The sequence below is a fragment of the Cryptotermes secundus genome, unplaced genomic scaffold, assembly GCF_002891405.2.
Source record: "Cryptotermes secundus unplaced genomic scaffold, Csec_1.0 scaffold948, whole genome shotgun sequence".
NCBI classification, from domain to species: Eukaryota; Metazoa; Arthropoda; class Insecta; order Blattodea; family Kalotermitidae; genus Cryptotermes; species Cryptotermes secundus.
In genome coordinates, this window is record NW_019727110.1 from 161,464 (window position 1) to 180,394 (window position 18,931).

The following is an 18,931-nucleotide window of genomic DNA, read 5'->3' on the forward strand; positions in this document are numbered from 1 at the left end:
GGAAACTGTAGTACTGGGAGAAAACCTGCCCTAGCGCCACTTTGTCCACTAGAAATCCCACTTGACCAGACCCAGGATCGAACCCGCGTCGCCGCGGTGGGAAGCCAGCGACTAACGGCTTGAGCTATGGTGCGGCCCAAATAAGAAGTAAGTAGCGGTAAGAAAAAAGACTCTGCTCTGATTACTTCTTGATTATTTTCTTATTCGCCTTACTCTCCGATCCTGAAGGAAGAGTTAGTATAGTCCTCCGAAACGCTGGGGAACATCCCAGAAGAGAGTACGTCTGTATAGTCACCGCCATGAGAATTCCAGACTCTCAGGCCCTGAACAATTTTCATCTTGCTTTGTGAACCCACACTATCTCAGCGGAACAGGCGGAGTCGGACTGTGATTTCGACCTACTCGTATGCACTGAATGGGTTGTGGAAGGAAGAGATCGAATTATGTATCCATTCAGCTTGAAGGGTGAACTGAGGAAAACCATTAAGGATCTCATTAAGGAGAACCTCCCATCACACTAGAAATCGAGTGCAAGACCTCCCGATTACGGCAAAGCGGTATTTAGCGCTAAGAACTTTCGGTTCTGTATACAATTCTTAAGCTTTCTCGTCTTATATGCCGTAATCCATTATTTTCTTACTAATTTTTTTTTATGTTTTAAGATTTTCCAAGAAGAAACACTATCCACTTTATTTTTATAGAAACTCAATGCGTAATATCGCACTGAATACATTATATTCTATTTAAAGATACAGAAAAAGTGAGTTAATATAGAGGTTAAATATCAAAGAGCTAAATTACTAAACATAACATACAGAACTTCAGAATACAGGAATGAGAAAATCGAACTGAAGCTAGCTTTTTCAAATATTTGGGAATTATTATACGAAGTGATCTAAGGTGGGCTGACCAGGTAAATTACAGGGTCCGAAAAGCCTGGAGAGCACTACATTTTGTAATGCGTATTGTAAAAAGGGGCAATAAAAACACCAAAAGTTTAGTCTACACGTCGCTTGTACGTCCCATTCTCGAATATGGGGCTGCGTGCTGGGATCCATACAGGGAATGTCAGATCACTGCTTTAGACCGCGCTCAAAATAAAGCTGCTAAATTTGCCCATTATACAGGAGGCTCGGTCTGGGAATCTTTGGCGCAGCGTAGGATGATAGCACGGATGTGCTCACTTTATAAAGCGTATAACGGTGACAGGGCGTGGAAAGATATAGGGGACAGATTGCAGGCGCCATACTACGTGAGTAGAGTCGATCATCTTAGGAAAATAAGAGCCAGAAAAATAAGAACAGATGTCGGGAAATTTTCCTTTGTGAACAGGACCATCGCTGGCTGGAACCAGTTACCTGAAGAGGTGATTGGGACTCCCGTTAAAGCGCATATATTTAGAAAGAAGGTTAGGAAAGCAAAATCAGTAGAGCAAGTGATGTGAAGAGAACTGACGTGTACTTGTATTAGGTCATTGTACTTGTACTGTACTGTGAAAATTATTTCTTGAGACGTATGTTTTTTCATGAGACGTATGTGATGTATCTTTGTTGAATGTATGTCCGCTTTTGTAAACACTGCCACCGGGCATAAGCCCAATTGCAGTAAATAATATATATATATATATATGCTATACAGAGTGTATCACAAATCAACGGCAAAACTTCAGGAACGGACTCCTAATGTAGAGAGAAGAAAATAGTATATGACAACATGGGTCCGGAAATGCATATAATTGCAGAGTAGTAATTGTGTCTGCACGCCACTGAAAAGAATTGGCGACATGAGTGCTTTCTATTGGAGGGTCGGCCTTTCACCGGGAGGGCAGCCTTTCTATCGGTGGGTCGGCCTTTCACTGGCAGGACAGCTCTATGATTATCATGACGTCACCTATGATTACTTCGTGATAAATTTTCCTCCGCCAGTTCTTTTCAGTGGCGTGCAGACACAATTACTACTCTGTAATTATGTGCATATCCGGACCCATGTTGTCATAAACTTTTTTTTTCTCTCTATATGAGGTGTCCGTTCCTGAAGTTTTGCCGTTGAGTTGTGATACACCCTGTATTGTGAGAGTTGGGATTGGGCGCATGTTTCCCGAATTACACTGCAGTACTGCTGTCCCTTCCCACTGATGTTATGCACGCCACTGATCCTGATATCATGAAAGTGGTTTTCTTGCAAAATCTTTGAATAGAAACGGCGCAGAATCCAATTCGCGAGCAAGTGCTCAGCTTCCCAGTAAACTGAATGCCACCAAATTCGCTCTAACTTCTTCATTATTTGAGATAAGAACTATTATATGGCCTTTAATGGAAAAATCGATAAGTGAGTTTTTAAATAGATTGTTTTTAACTTCATACAAGGAAGTAAAATTCCAAGAATCCGTAGGACATGTGTAAGAGTGTAACTTCTTCCTTGCATTAAAGGCGATAAAAATTAATGACTAGCAATTTAAAATATTAATGTAGAACAAATAATTCCCTGACGAACAAAATGAAAAATATCCTGTTTGTTTGGCGTCGAATTCCAGATGTTGATTATCCACCCTTATACTGTTATTATGTGCGTTTCGAAAACTAACTATTCGTTTTAAATGTCCGTCCGCAAATTGCATTACCGATTTTGATTAAACTCAATATGGTGTATTTATGCGAACCTTTTCAGGGTCGTATAATCTCGGTTTATTGCGCGTTATTTTTAGTGCAACAGAACTTCATTACATTTTCCTAGTATCTTGACAGACTTTGATAAAACTTTATATAAGATTCTTTTTTATTACAAACGTGTTACTATACATATGTTTCGTTTAAGAAAATTTATTTAAGAGCCCATTTACTGAAGAACTAACTGAATATTTACTTGCATTTTTTGTTATCCTTATAGATCCTATAAAAATTTTTACAATCAATGGCGCCTATGTTATACAATTATTACAAACCACTGCCTAATGCAAGGTAATATTACTACACGGATCCTAAGGTACTCCAAGGCATGTAGTACGAATGGGGGAGAAGAGGAATACATAGAGAATATCGGCGGGAAAGCCAGAAGGAAAGAGACAACTAGGAAGACTAAGACTTAGATGGGTGGACAATATTAAAACGGATCTTAGAGAGATAGTGTGGGGTGGTATGGATTGGATTGATCTGGCTCAGGATAGGGATTAGTGGAGGGCTCTTGTGAATACGGTGATGAATATTCCGGTCTCATAAAATGCTGGGAAGTTCTTGAGTAGCTGTACAACTGGCGGCTTCTCAAGAAGGGCTCAGATCCGTGAATGAGTGATCCTGAGATACTGGAAATAATAGCGAAAATATTTCATTACGGATTACTACTTCTTGTGCCAAAAATTCGAACTTGGGAACCCCAAAAAGAACACGATATTGGTCTCCTGGATATCCTAGCCAAGGTGTGACAACGTCACGTTGAAGGATCGATTCAACGCAACCCGGCACACACCCACGCGACCTGAAGTGCAGGGACGAACGTTCGTTTGCAAGTGCATGCTCGAAAGATTTGTATAACGAATGGAGGATACCGCGTGACACTAATGGAAGAGGCGCAGTGCTGACACTTCACGGAATAACGATTTAAAGGACACGCTGGAAGGTTGCGCTCACTCACTAAATTCATGGAGCTGAGCCCTTCTTGAGAAGCTGCCAATTGTGCAGTCACTCAAGAACTTCCCAGCATTTTATGAGACCCGAAGGTTCATTACCACTCTCCACTGATCCCTATCCTGAGCCAGATCAATACAATCCATACCATCCCATACTATCTCTCTAAGATCCATTTTAATATGGTCCACCCACCTACGACTTGGTCTTCGTAGTTGTCTTTGTCCTTCTGGTTTTCCTAACAATATCCTATATGCACTTATTGGAGAGGCGTTCGCACAGTTTTGATACGAAATTCAGGAGGGAGCAAATTAGTAAGACGACTTAAATGTAACTGGAAGGATAATATTAAAATGAATCTGAGAGAAATAATTCAGAGATATGGGCTGTCTTCATGAGGCTCAGGACAGAGATCAGTGCCTAGCATTTGTGAACACGGTAATGAACCTTCGACTTGCATGAAGTTGTAGAAATTTATAGTTTGGTTGAACAGCTATTGGCTTCTCAAGAAGGACTCATCACCATGGACTTAGTTCGTTAGCCAGCTAGCCAGTTCGTTGACTGGTTATTTGGTTGATTAGATAGCTAGTTAGTTAGTTAGCTGTTTAGTTGGCTAATTAGCCTGTCTGTTCGTAGAACGATTAGTTAGTTGGTTGGATAAGTAGATAGATAGATAGATAGATAGATAGATAGATAGATAGATAGATAGATAGATAGGTGGTTGGTTGGTTGACTTAGTAACGATCAGTGTAAGTATGGCTAACCTGTCCTGTATTAGAGAAGCAGCGCCAGGCAGGTAACTGACATGCAAGGAGAGTTGTGGCAGCAGAGTGGTGTACTTTTTAAGGAGGGGTTTGGTGTTGTTTCCGCAGGCGGAGAACGGAGGCCTGGTCATGGTGAGCTTCTACGCCGACTTCCTGACGTGCACAGCAGTCGCACGCGTGGAAGACGTCATGCGTAAGTAAAGGTGGCCCCAGACGTAGAACAGTATGGTACATTACGCTAATTGAAAGCATATTTATCACTTTCTTACCCTTATCACTTACTTACGAAAGCACCATGTTGTCTGTGCGTGTTCTTTCTGTCTGTGTGTAGCTCTATTTCAGCTTTTGAACCAACTAACTTAATTCACCGAGCTTTATACGAACAACATTTTTTCTCCAAGTTATGTTCTATAATTTTCTGTACTCAGTAATAATAACAAAATGGGGTCTCGAAATTGTAAGATGGGAACAGCATCAGTGTTGTTTAATTTAGAGCCCTAAGATGACGCTTTGAAGTACGTCTGCAAAAAATACACAGTTTCTTAAGGCAATTTTACTAAAATATAAAATAACAACATGGTGGCCGTGCGAAATTTTTCTTTGTTTTTCATTTTGTTGGCAGTAACTACTGAACCATTAGGGCTAGGCATGTGACATTTTTGCTAGGAGATGCATCATAAACATATATACAACTTGCATTCAAATAGTTACAAACGTGACATAGATGCGAAATCATGAGAATATTTTCAACGTATTAAATCTAAACAAAATCTGTAACAAGTCTCCATAAAAATAAAACAGCAAGTTCAGGGAAGAACTAATGGCTTGTTTTCTCGATACGACGCCGACTGCATATAAAATGACGCGTCCAACAATGTTTCTATTGTTGCGTGTTTGTTTTGCAGCATTAACTTCTTTACCGAAACGTTGCGTAGCAACGAGAGGGGGACATAGAACCCCATTAGATGGATGTATGATATACGCCTTTGAGATTGGCTCAGATGCTACGATACACATACCAAATTTCATAAAGATTGGTTCTGGCATTCAAAAATTGATTGGGGGATACACCGGCACACAGACAACATGGAGATCTCATAAGACTACTTCCATTTTTTTCAAAAGAAGGAGAGAAGGCTAACAAGACAACAGTATTAATTCGAATATATTTATAGGTCTAGAATTATGTTTTTTTTTCCTTGGCACTACAGCCCCCGTGGGTCTAGGCCTACCTCCATGAACTTCTCCGTTCACTTCGGTTTTTCTAGATCTTACACATTCGGTAGGACTCCTTGGGCGGGTGATCAGCTCGTCGCAAGGCCTCTACCTGTACACAAACACAGAAAAACGCACACATACAAACTAAACATCAATGCCCTGAGTGGGATTCGAACCCACGATCCCGGTTTCCAAGCGAGCGAAGACAGTACATGCCTTAGACCGCTCGGCTACCGTGACCGCCTAGAATTATGTACAATAGGAAAATACGCTTCGTGAGTTCTGCCTGGAACTTAGTCTCTTCTTCTCCGCCTCTTTCTTCACCTCCCTTTTCTCTTCCTCCTCCTCTCCTCTTCATCAGTGTTCGTCCAGGCTCCGCAAGGGGCATAACATTCGCTTTCATCTAATAGTGATGTTGGGTATTGAAAGTTGTATTTCCAACTTTGGCCAAAGTCTGTCGGTCTGTGCGCTTGCTGAAAGAGACTTGTGGACTCCAGAGAATGATGGCTGAGTCACGAGGTTCATTATTGGAAGACCGTCTGCTCATTATTGCTCTTCCTTTGGGGATGAGCCTCCCTCAATTAAGATAGTGGACAGACCGTAGTTCATTCCTAACAAATCCCACAGACATCCTGTCGGATTTTATGTATTAGTAAAGACAACACCACACGCTGTGGAGGAAGCACACATAAACCAGGAGCATATGGCAGACAAAAACTGAAAGTAGACCACGAACGTGAAGGGCAAGCTGCCGAGAAAAACACCTTGATACATTTACGAAAATGACGACACCCAGGGTGAAATAATATTCAAGAGAAATTTTAAAGGATTTTATCTCGTTTTACTTAAGAAGACTACAGCATGTGATTTTAACACGAATTAAAACAGTGTAGCAGTTTTTAACACAGTTTTAGTAAAATATCTGTAACATAAAAACACCTGAAGATGGCCATTTGAGGCCGAAATATGTAGTGTTGAATTGTAGAACGTAAAAGTGTTGCAACTTTGACGGAAGATAAACAATGGACGCTAATTTATGTATTAAGTTTGTATTTTTCTTTTCCTTGGCACTACACCCCCAGTGGGCCTAGGCCTACCTCCATGAACTTCTCCGTTCACTTCGGTTTTTCTAGATCTTACACATTCGGTAGGACTCCTTGGGCGGGTGATCAGCTCGTCGCAAGGCCTCTACCTATACACAAACACAGAAAAACGCACACATACAAACTAAACATCAATGCCCTGAGTGGGATTCGAACCCACGATCCCGGTTTCCAAGCGAGCGAAGACAGTACATGCCTTAGACCGCTCGGCTACCGTGACCGCCTAGAATTATGTACAATAGGAAAATACGCTTCGTGAGTTCTGCCTGGAACTTAGTCTCTTCTTCTCCGCCTCTTTCTTCACCTCCCTTTTCTCTTCCTCCTCCTCTNTGTGTACACTAGATAATTTCATGATCATAAGAAAATTGTCATAGCTGATAAATATTTTTGTATTTCACGAGTTTCATCGCCTTCTTATGACGTTTCTTGTTTATGTAAGTAGCTGCATGATTATTCTGACCAAACCAATGCGATAAGGGAGAATATCCGGAAGTCAGAGTCTTCGCAGGATAATGCTAGATGAAGAGTATCCATTGCGAGGTTCCATATTACGTGTATTTATTCAGTCCCTTCTCAGTTCATCTTCCCTAGGTCCAGGTATCATATTCAGCCTTTCATTACCTAACATCCTCAATTTATATTCTTTTATGAGAATGAAAGACCAAGTTTTGCACCCTCGGAAACTTGTACGGTTATAATTTTATATATTTTTTATTCTAGTATTTCAGATATGGCAAGAGCAAATGTATCAGATCTGAAAGGCTGCGATCATTCCCCGATATATCAGTAATGTAGTTCTGAATATAGCTCTTCTTCTTCTTCTTCTTCTTCTTCTGTTACTCCACCTTTGAGCATAGGGCATCCATGAAAGCTTAGTTCAGTTTCCTAATCTAAGACATTCAGTAGGACTCCTTGGACGGGGTATCTGCCCGTCACAAGGCCGCTCCCTAACACGAACACCAAATAAACACAGACATCCATGCGTTGAGTGAGATTCGAACCTACGATCGCAGTGTTGGAGCAGGCGAAGACATTTAAAGTCTTAGACCTCTCGGCCACTATGATTGGACAATATACGAGTACCTATAGACTCTAAAAATTAGAAATATTTTAATAGAAGTGCGTGTTAAAACAGGAAATAGAGTATCGCCTTTCTAAAACGGAACCTGTATTAAATGAAAACCTGCATGTACTAGTAAATGTTTCTGTACCCGACCGAAAACACAGATTGAAAATCGATGTGATGTAATCTGTAACGTGCTTGAAACGTCATCGCGGAAATAGTAACGGAGAATACAATTTGAACGTTTTTTTCTTTTGTTTTAATTTATTTATATCGATATAATTTTGTTCCTATTCTTCCTGGAATTTATCCTTCAAGGAATATTTGTCGCAAATGAAAAATAATGAAATCCTAATCTCGACAGATTAAATCTGTAGAATATTTTGACGGATTTCTGCAAAAGGAAAACAGGAAGATACGAGCAGAACATATTAAGCTTACTTTTCTATGGCATAGGTTTACAATACTACATACATACTATTGCTATTGTTGCTTGACTTGGCTCATCCAGGTCCGTCACACTAGCAATAGTATAAAATGACTCGCAACACCGTCCAGTCTGAGTGATTAATCAAAGTTGTATTACAGTTCTTCATTTTCCTTAACTTGTTTCGGTCGGATTGACCATGTTCAGAAGGACGATGTTGCGAGTCATTTTGTACTCTCTGATATATTGGGTACAGTGCGTCTATAGCATTCCCTGTGAATGTGGCAGAAGCTACATTGGCGAAACAGGCAGACCTCTGGCCGTGCGGCTCCGGGAACATAGGCATAACCTAAAAGAAGGTCTTCTAGAAAAATCTAAACTAGCCCAACATGCCTATGAAGAGGGACATAGGGTAGGCTGGGATGAAGCTAAGATTTTGGATATTGAAAGCCACATCAGGTATAGGAAATACAAGGAAGCGGCCCATATGGCATGCTCCGCCAACCCAATTAGCCAACCCAGTTTGGACTTTTCTCCCATTTGGATCCCCATTATCAGCAATGAAGTCACCAATTCACATAGAAGATCTGTATGACGTGATATATGCTTTTATTCATTTCTATTAAGTTCTAAATTAGATAGACGTTATTTACTCCATTGTTGACGCTAGTTAGACACTATTCTTGTTACTAGTTCTTCTTTCTATTCCATGCCGTGTGGTCATGGACTCGCTTATGAGTTTGGTTTCGTGGCATAAATTTCTACAGATCTATCTATCCTAGTTCCACGCTTGTATGTGTTTGCAACAATTTGTTATGAATATTTTTCTTATTAGCTCTCATGGACTTAGCCTGATCTCAGGTATTTATAATCTTCATGTTTTGTGAAATCGGTTTGTCCAGTGATTGAGGCTAGATCTTTCTAAGGGACCCAACAGAATAGGTGTTTTCCTTCACCTGAGGACGGAAACAGATCCAGTTTCCGAAACGTCGTATTTTATTAGTTATCTTAAAAACCAGGACGATGGATAAAGTCCGAAAACCCAATATATCAGTGTGTTATACACCATCGTCAGAATCCTATAGTAACTATTTTGTACTCTTGTTGCTATTTTCCCCCTTGGCACTACAGCCCCAGTGGGCCAAGGCCTACCTCCATGAACTCCGTTCACTTCGGTTTTTCTAGATCTTACACATTCGGTAGGACTCCTTGGGCGGGTGATCAGCTCGTCGCAAGGCCTCTACCTGTAGACAAACACAGAAAAACGCACACAAACATCCATGCCCTGAGTGGGATTCGAACCCACGATCCCGGCTTCCGAGCGAGCGAAGACAGTGCATGCCTTAGACCGCTCGGCTACCGTGACCGGCTGTTGCTATTTTATGAGCTTTATAGCTTGTGCTCTTCTCCAAGTATAATTAGAATGATTAAGTCAAGGGGGATGAGATGGGCAGGGCATGTAGCACAAATGGGGTAGAGGAAAAATGCATATAGGATATTGGTGGGAAAGCCAAAAGGAAAGAGACAATTGGGAAGATTAAGGCGTGGGTGGGTGAACAATAATAAATGGATCTTAGAGAGATAGGATGGAATGATATGGATTGGATTGATCTGGATCAGGATAGAGACCAGAGGAGGGCTCTTGTGAACACGGTAATGAACCTTCGAGTTCCATAAAATGCTAGAAAATACAGCTGCACAATTGGCGGCTTCTCGAAAAGGGTTCAGCTCCATGAGTGAGTGAGTGAGTGAGTGAGTGAGTTGTTATTTTATATAATTTTTGTTTAGCACTTATAACTGTTTTCACAAAATTCAACCGATATTAAATTCGTGGGGCTCCACTATTACGCAGACTCCCAGTTCTCTTCGGTCCTTATTAAGACAGTCGAAAGTGACGACCTTTTCCAATACTGCTCATGCGGAAGCACTTACCTCCAAGACATCCACTGTTGTATTCTTTTCACTTCCCACTGTCAGAGCCTTTACTGCTTTTAATGATCCCGGAATCACAGAGCCTCACAATTTCAAAGAGTCTGCTCTTGGTAACTCCACATTTTTATCCTCGTTGGAATTTATGGGAACGTTCAATGGTTTCCGAAACTTTTGCGAAATGTTCAGTGGGTTGTTTTCCGTTCCAATTTTACCCGTGTTCCCGGCTGCACACGGCAAATTGTGCGGTGACCGCTCTGTTGGTCATACTAAGCACTGTCATTCGCGGGTACACCATGATTTCGGGGATACCGCCGAATATCGAGGTCATGAGAGTCATGGTAGAGGGTTTCTCTGTTTAGAAGTGACTAAGTTTATTTAGCAGGCACATGAAATTATACTGTCACGTGTTAGTGACTAGACAAGGGTGTTTGGTTTCATAATTGGATTTGTTGAACGCTTATGACTCGTAATTACATATAACTACAACGGTCTCTCTAATTTACACTCTTTAGATCACTACAATTACAGAACGCAAAAAGTCTTCTCTTTGTTTTTTGTTCGTTGCTAAGTATCAACTGCTTTATAAAACAGAATACATACGGACTTTCAAACAAAAGAACTAAAATACAAGTTAAATAAAATGGAAGATGTATTTGACAGTTATTATGAGAGGGTGCCAAATATTTCCTCAAGTCCCCCTTTTGCAGTCATCGTACTTTACGGATTGCAATGTCACAGTTCATGGTTTCGCAACACAAGAACACGTGCCGCAGACCAGCAGCAGCATTGTGATCCCATAGTACAGAAGCTGGTCTAGCTATTTCATATCTCAGTGCCTGTTGCTAGGAAAAGAGGCCTTCCTGGCCGTAGAATTTTGCAGCGAGAATGAGTGCATGAGTAAACGAGTGAGTGGCCGAATACGTGCATGGCTGAAGGCTTCAGTGATTGAGTGCATGAATAAATACGTGGGTGAGATGGTGAATACACAAATGAATGTGGACGTCAGTGATTGAGTACATGAAAAATTGCGTGGGTTAGTGGCTGAATACGCGAAGGGATGAGGGCATGAGTGATTGAGTGTGTCAGTGGTTGAGTACATGAAAAAGTGCGTGGGTTAGTGGCTGAATACGCGAATGGCTGAGGGCGTGAATGATTGAGTGTGTCAGAGACTGAGCGCATGAATAAATGCGTGGGTGACAAGGTGAATACACAAATGTATGTGGACGTGATTGATTGTGTCAGTGGTTGAGTGGATGAAAAAGTCCGTGGGTTAGTGGCTGAGTGCGCAAGTGAGTGGCAGAATACGTGATTGGCTGGGTTCGTCAGTGATTGAGTGCGTAATTACATGTGCGCCTGCTAAGTGAGTGAATGAATGGGACGGCTATGTAGTGTGAGAGTGAGTGGTTACGTGTGTAACAAGCGAGGTTTTGCACGAACATATTGTGTGTTGGTGAGCAGGCATCTCGGTGCATTTTACCCTCTTCACGTCAGCCCATACAAAGAACATTTATTAGTATGTCCCTCTGTTTTGGCACCGCTAACATTTAGCATATATTTTGGTGTCACATTCTGTGTCATTGACTGCAGAAACACAGGAGCCCGAGGGCACGGGAAAGCTGAGGATGATATATTGTCCAGTCCCACAAGAACTGCAACGTTGTAACTAATCTAGGCGATCATTGTGTAATTGTGTAACAGCCCAGGGGTACAGCAACAAAATGGAGTACCTACGGTTCTGAATTATGATCAACTTCAAATATTAAATATAATAATAATAATAATAATAATAATAATAATAATAATAATAATAATACAAATGCAATTCAATTATTTATTATTTATGTGCTGAACCAACAGCCGCAAGGCCAATTACAGACACAGCACAGTGTAGATAAAAGTAGTTACATACTGGACAAACACAACATAAATTCAGAGACTAATTAAAGGTAAACATTGGAGAAAAAGCACATAAATGCATATAAGGAAACAAACAAACAAAATGTAATAATAATAATAATATATTAAATTTCACGATCATGCAAAATGGTTGGTAAAATTGTAGATTATGTCGGTAACATGATTAATATCTTAATGGAAGTAATACAGTGCCTGCATGGCCTCTTTAATAGATTTCTTGATTTTATTCTGATTGGTGGCTTGTCAGGAAGGGCTCAACTCCATAAAGTTAATCAATTAGTTAGTTCAACTAATAAAGAAATCTGCAGATTTTATAATACCTGTAAAGAGCACGCCACGAACCCTACCCTGAGCCATTTGAATCCAGGCCAACCTATTACACTCTAAGAATAACATTAACGTTACATTTCCAACTGTTTCCATGCCTCCTAACAAGTCTCTCCCTTTAATATTCTCCGTCTAATTCTTTGTGTACTTTCATCACCTCCCTCTTTTATTCTTTATGCCTTGCTCATCTTATTCTCCTTGATTTTAAAATATTAGTGGTATATGGTAAAAATGTAAGGTACAGTTATAAAGACGTATGGGCAGTGGAGGTATATCTCCACCTTTCTTGAAGTCGGCACTGGATGGAGGTGAGTGTGCAGTTAGCCAAGGGGGGAGGAGTCCCGATACGAACTGAATATGATGCTGCGTGAGTCTCAGTGTCGATCTGGGCGCTGTAGATAAGGGAAAAATCTCTCGTTCCATCCGGGACTCGAAACCCGACCGTCTAGCCCGTAGCCAATTGTACGTTCTGCGTTCAAGTTCTAAGGTCTCCGATTTCTTTTCTCGCACAATAATAATACAAAAAATTTGAAACTTCTGTCACTTTTCAACGTAATCTCCCTGCAGCCGTACACATTTTTCACAACGTCGACGTAATGATTCCATGGCCGCTGCGAACGCTTCTGTAGGAGTCTGTTTTGACCACTGGAAAATTGCTGATGCAATAGCGGATTGAAAAACGGCATCCATGTCTCATCCATTGTCACAGTTGATGAAAAGAAAGTCCCATTCATGCCTTCATCANACGAACGCACATTTTTCACATTCATGACACCATCACCACATGTCTCACTCAACTGGCGATGAATTTCAATGGGTGTCGCACCACGCAAGTGGAGAAAACGAATGATTACTCGCCGTTCTTGTAACGAAAACGTCGCCATTTTAAGTATCAAAAACACTCCTCACACTCGCCGCTACCACTAGAGTTCTGTGTGCCATAGAGTTCTGCCATCTCTGTCACGCATTCACAAAGAGTGCACACGTATTTTAAACAAAACCGCATGTGTCTATCTGCTCCCAGTCCTGAGAAAAAAAATCGGAGACCTTAGAACTTGAACGCCCCTCGTAAATTAGGCTATATAAAGTTTATATCCTCTTGTTACTTTTCCTTTTGTCAAATAAGATCAAATATTACCCTCCGTACTTCCTCAAACACAAAAAGGAGATGTGATATGCTGAACAAGAATTAATAATAACCTTACGACCTTCTTTCACTGAAATGTCAGGCGGACAGGGGAAGAACCCTGGCAAGAATCCATCTCAGTTTTGTATAGAGCAACAGGCCCCAAAGCTTCGCCTACATCAATACATACAACATATTCATTTTCAAAAAAATGCAGATTTCATCCCGAAAATGGGTTACGTATGGAAGGGAAACTTGCCACATGATGCGCATAGCCGGAGGAAACCAGTGATGTGTTTGTAATGCACTTACCGCCGTCAGTCCGCATAAGAACAGGCTTCTTTCTCTCATGCCTCACTAGAAGCGGGTTAAAATGTAAAGCAGCGGGGAACCACTGGAGCTACTGCTCGGTATTAATCGTGTTACTCTGCCACTCTTTTTCCAAGTTTCAGCAGTGTATGAAACGCCAGCTGTGAGACTAATTCAGCAGACACGCGCTGACTTACTGGCTGAGTGAAAACTAACCTGTAACTACATAACAGTAGGATTTTAACTAATTACACAACTATCTGCGTAGATAATAATTTTTAAATAATTATATATTAATAATATCCTAAATTTCCGGTCACGGTAGCCGAGCGGTCTAAGGCATGTACTGTCTTCGCTCGCTCGAACGCCGGGATCATGGCTTCGAATCCAACTCAGGGCGTGGATGTTCAGTGTTTGTGTTTGTGTGTGTTTTTCTGTGTTTGTGTACAGGTAGAGGCTTTGCGACGAGCAGATCACCTGCCCAAGGAGTCCTACCGAATATCTAAGATCTAGTAAACCGAAATGAAATGGAGAGTTTCATGGAAGTAGGCCAAGGCCCAAATTGGAGCTGTAGAGCCAAAGGAAATATTAGCCTAATTTATTATCAAATCAACAAAATAGACATATAACTAACTAGCTAGTTACAAAAATCATTAGTTGGCTTAGTAACTAGATAACTAATGTATAAGCATGTCCATCTAGTGTTGGAACTATACCTCCACTCCCTCATATGCTTTCATGGCGTGTTGTTCAATTACTAACAGAGAAACTTTGCTTTTTATTGTTGCCACTCATGACCTAACTAACGACGTGACTTGCTAGGCAAATAAAAATATTTAACCAACAAACCAGATAACTATCTACGTAACTAGGTGATTATGGAACTGCCTAATCAATTAACCGCATTTTTATTGTTTAGCTATGTAATTAGGAACTTATCTTAGTTATTTGCTTGGTAGTTAATGAACACCGAATAATGAGCATTCGAATCTGTTGACTTTCACTTAACAGAGACAGTAATGTGACTCTTTCCGTGTGTAGGTAATTCCATAGCAGGGAGACCGGGGGGATTATTCTTTCTGTTTTGCTTTTTGCCACTAACCCCAGACCGACTCAGTAATTTGGGGGAATTTTCTCATGTCTAAAGCAACTTGAGCATTCAACTAAGCATTGTACTTCGGCCAATGTTTACTGCGTCGAGTTTACCTCCACTTCTGGTGGAATCCTTCATGGAATGACGCTTAGCCACAGGGATAACTTTGAATTCTATCCCGTTTCTTTGTGTTCTCTTTTGTGACGAGTGTAAATATATAAAGTTTGGTGGTTTGGCATAGGCTTCAGCTGGCACGCGTCGTACATATCTTCAAAAAGTTTCGCCGTACAGAATAATCATATTGAAGATATTATGACATTGTTAACCTTACAAATATAACGTGATATGTAGACCCGTTGCTGGGCAATAACTCAGTAAACATATTCCCGCGACAACGAATAAGCAGGCAACAGTCGGATAAGTTCTGTTACTATGCAACGCGCTGTAAATACAACAATAGATGTTTTCTATGTGGTACGCATATATCCATTGCTGGGCAACGGATGTGTTTTCTCCGCCTCGAGACTATACAATTGGTACAGAATATACTAAAATAAGTAGTAGAACGAGAACGAGAATGGAGCGAGTCCTCGGCAGTCAAGGCAGAAGGGCTCGCCTGAAGATTGATTATGAGTTATTGCAATTGATTGTGATTAAGAGAGATTGTGCAAGAAGGTGTTAATAGATCCAATCATCCAATCCAAAACCCGTTATTATTAGTCACGGAGCCATAAACTTGTGATGGTATTTTCTCGGAATCCTAAACATAATAAAAACGGGACTGGTTTTCACATATATCCAGGTTATTGAAGTCTTTTAACACTTTCGCTGTTGATCATTGAATATCATGGAATGATTTTCTAGATGCTACATTATCTTTGGCTATGATCATTAAAATGTCTTTTCAAAATAGGTGCAAATGAAGAATGCCGTCTTCTGGGATGTGGCACCGTGTAGATCTTGTTTGAACTGACGTTTCGGAGGAACATATCGCCTCCATCTTCAGGGTAGACAAATCCGCGAGAGAGGAACCAGCCTGGGCAGGTGTGCTGCAGACTGGACCCTGAAGACCGAGGCGATTCCTTCCTCCGAAACGTCGGTTCACACAAGATCTACATGGCACCACATCCTAGAAGACAAAATTCCTTATATTCACTCCTTGATAACCTCAAATCTTACAAATCCCGTGTAGTTTTCGTCCCTGCCACCGGATGACTGCTATGTAAAATAGCATGGAACAACGGCTACCTCGGCTGATGAGGATTTGTATAATCGATGCTGGCATATCTTGCATATTTTGTGCCGTCGATCTAATTTACGTTGGTAGCGAAGAGTTTAACAGAATAATTTTGTATATTTATTAGTAAAAGTTATCAAGTTAGGTCTGTGACTGGGAAACAAGCTTGTCACTGCTTCTAGAGTGTCGCGCCTGCTTCTTGTATCATGTATTTGGTACAGGGAATACCATAACCATTGTTGAAGTTGCTGTGTCAAAGCAGATACACGTCGTCATGCAATGAGTAAGAACTTTGTCGTCCACTGAATATTAAGTGCCTAGTGCTTATCTCGGTGAATACAGAAGGGCTCTGGTTATTGTCAGCTTACGTTAGAGACAAGAGGGTTTGACGTTAAATTCCTCCGCAAAGCAAATTCATAGGCTTCAGGCTTATCTATTATTGTGCTCAGAAATATAAGTGATCTCTCACATCGTTGTGTCAGAGCATAGAGACACCCTGTTTACATGAAGACAGATCTTGACACGTACAGTCTTTACACAATTATTATGGAATATCTTCTCTCTGTACATTTCTTTTCGCTGGTCATGGTAGCCGAGCGGTCTAAGGTATGTACTCTCTCGCTCGCTCGGAAGCCGGAATCGTGTGTTCGATTCCCAATCAGGGCATGGATGTTTGGTGTGTGTATGCGTTTTTCTGTGTCTGTCTTGTCCTGTGTTTAGATAGCGGGCTTGCGACAGGCCAATCACTCGTCCAAGGAGTCTTACCGTCTGTGAAATGATTAAAAGAGAGAACATCGACACCCGTATAAGGGTATAAGAGGAACGGATGAAAAAAGGAATATGTTCCTTTCCGCCGTCACAGCGGTCGCACGATCTAAAGCATGAACTGTCTTCGCTTTTTCGAACATTGGGATCGTGGGTTCGAATCCCACTCTAGGCATGAACGTCTCTTTGTGTTCATATTGTGTTTGTGTCAGGTTGCAGCCTTCGAACGGGCTGATCCCCTGTCCACAAAGTCCTACCAACCGTGTATAGGATTAAGAAACTGAAAATGCGGCCGGAGCTCATTTCATTTTCGTAAAATGAAAATAGTACAATGATGTTCGCATGAAATGTCATCTGTGTGATAGCGATAAGTAATGAACCACGCATGAAAGTGGGCAGATGATACTCTACGCGGAAATAAATTATAAATCTACATTTTATAATGATAATTAAAAATATGGCGATTGCGCAAAATCTCTGGATTTATATATGACAAATTTAGTGTTGTTGCAGTCTGTGCTATTGGCACATTCACAAAAAAATTGATTCCTGTATTTCGTCATTATTCGTTTACAGTTGTTGCTGGCCTCATCATATAGGCTGAAACATTTTATGGTAAATACGTGCTCCAAGCCATTCTCAGAAATTCTAGTTGATTAGTTTGTCTCGCGATGGCTAACATAATGAGCGGTTAATATGGTCTGACGTTGTTAAATATGCATAAAATGTGACGTTCTTGGTACGTAATTCACACTATACAAGTAAAGATAAAGATAAAGTTGTCTATATGCTTAATCGATTAAGGATCATGCCATGAAGACGTATGGGCGAGTGGCGGTATAGCTCCATTATTCTTGACCTCGACACTACACGGAGGTGCTGCTTTGCTTCGGGGAAAGGGCCCCAGTATCCACTAGAGAGGATGCTATGTGGGCCGCAAAGGAGGTCTGGACGCTGTAGAGAATAGAAATATTTGCCCCTGCCGGTAATCGGACACCGGCATTGCAGCCCATCGCTGTACCGACTAAACTATGCATTTTGTGCATTCTCAATTTATTTAGCAACCTTTTGAATTAACACATTTACATAGCGTAGAATGGTACAATGATTAGCGAATAAGTAATTGAAAAGGACAGGGAAGAGAGTGGGCATGACCTAATTCAAAATACTGCACTGGCATTTGTCAAGAGGAAGTCAAGAGAACGACTAAAACTCTCACTCAGAATACCCCATCTCTCGGACGAGATTGGAACCCAGTACTTCCCGATACGAAGCAAGAATGCTAAGAAGGTTTTTTAATGTGACGGTCACGTGATTGACATGGTCCCCAATTAGGAAACTTACCAACTGTCTTCAGATATAAGTACTACTTTCTTTTAAGACTAAAATTGTCTCCCTTTGGTCTCTGAAGTGCCTGCCTTTGTGTGCGTGAAGCAATCTTCCCCTTGTCGGTACACTTCCCGTTTGTCGTACTCCTTTTTCGTTCAGCAGACCATTGCCAAGGCAGAAGAAAGGCTTACGGCCCAGTGAACATCTCACTCAAATTAAAGTGAGGGATCGTTTTCTGCGCTAACGACACTCGCTCTCCCTTCTATAAGACCCGGAAACTTGGATTATCGTGGCAAAGGCAAAGTTTTGTCTGTGTCTAAGCACCACGGTATGAAAAAGTACAGGGGGAAGTGGATGTAAAGCTTCGTGCATTCTTAGTCCCGATAGTTGATAAAGGTATGCGATAACTTCTACTTTAAGGCCTCCTGACCCCAAGAAAATAACTTCCAGTTCCGTCTGATAAGAGTCTGGTGGGTCTCACAACGTCTAGGATTGCAGTGCCCAAGTTACAAAGAGAAACGCATGATAGCACCATTGCAGTGTACTTGAAAAATTTCGTTCAATTTCAACGTGACGCCTGTTTGTTGTCCACTATAATAAATGCATATTTATTTTTCTTTACTGGAGCTACAAGATTGGTTGGGTCTTGGCCTCCTCTTTGGTTTCGTAACGGTAATTTTTCCGGGGTGGGGTCGTTAGCC

General features: G+C 41.1%; 1 protein-coding gene across 1 annotated transcript in view; it reads left to right on the forward strand.

The window, feature by feature from the left end:
* Nucleotides 1-18,931, forward strand: part of LOC111864512 (dipeptidase 1) — a gene marked incomplete at its 5' end in the record, with an annotated part of 138,007 nt that overhangs the window by 93,312 nt on the left and 25,764 nt on the right. Inside the window, one exon of the mRNA XM_033751465.1 lies at nt 4,493-4,577. Coding sequence (XP_033607356.1) covers nt 4,493-4,577 — 85 coding nt within the window. The remainder of the gene's footprint in view (nt 1-4,492; nt 4,578-18,931) is intronic.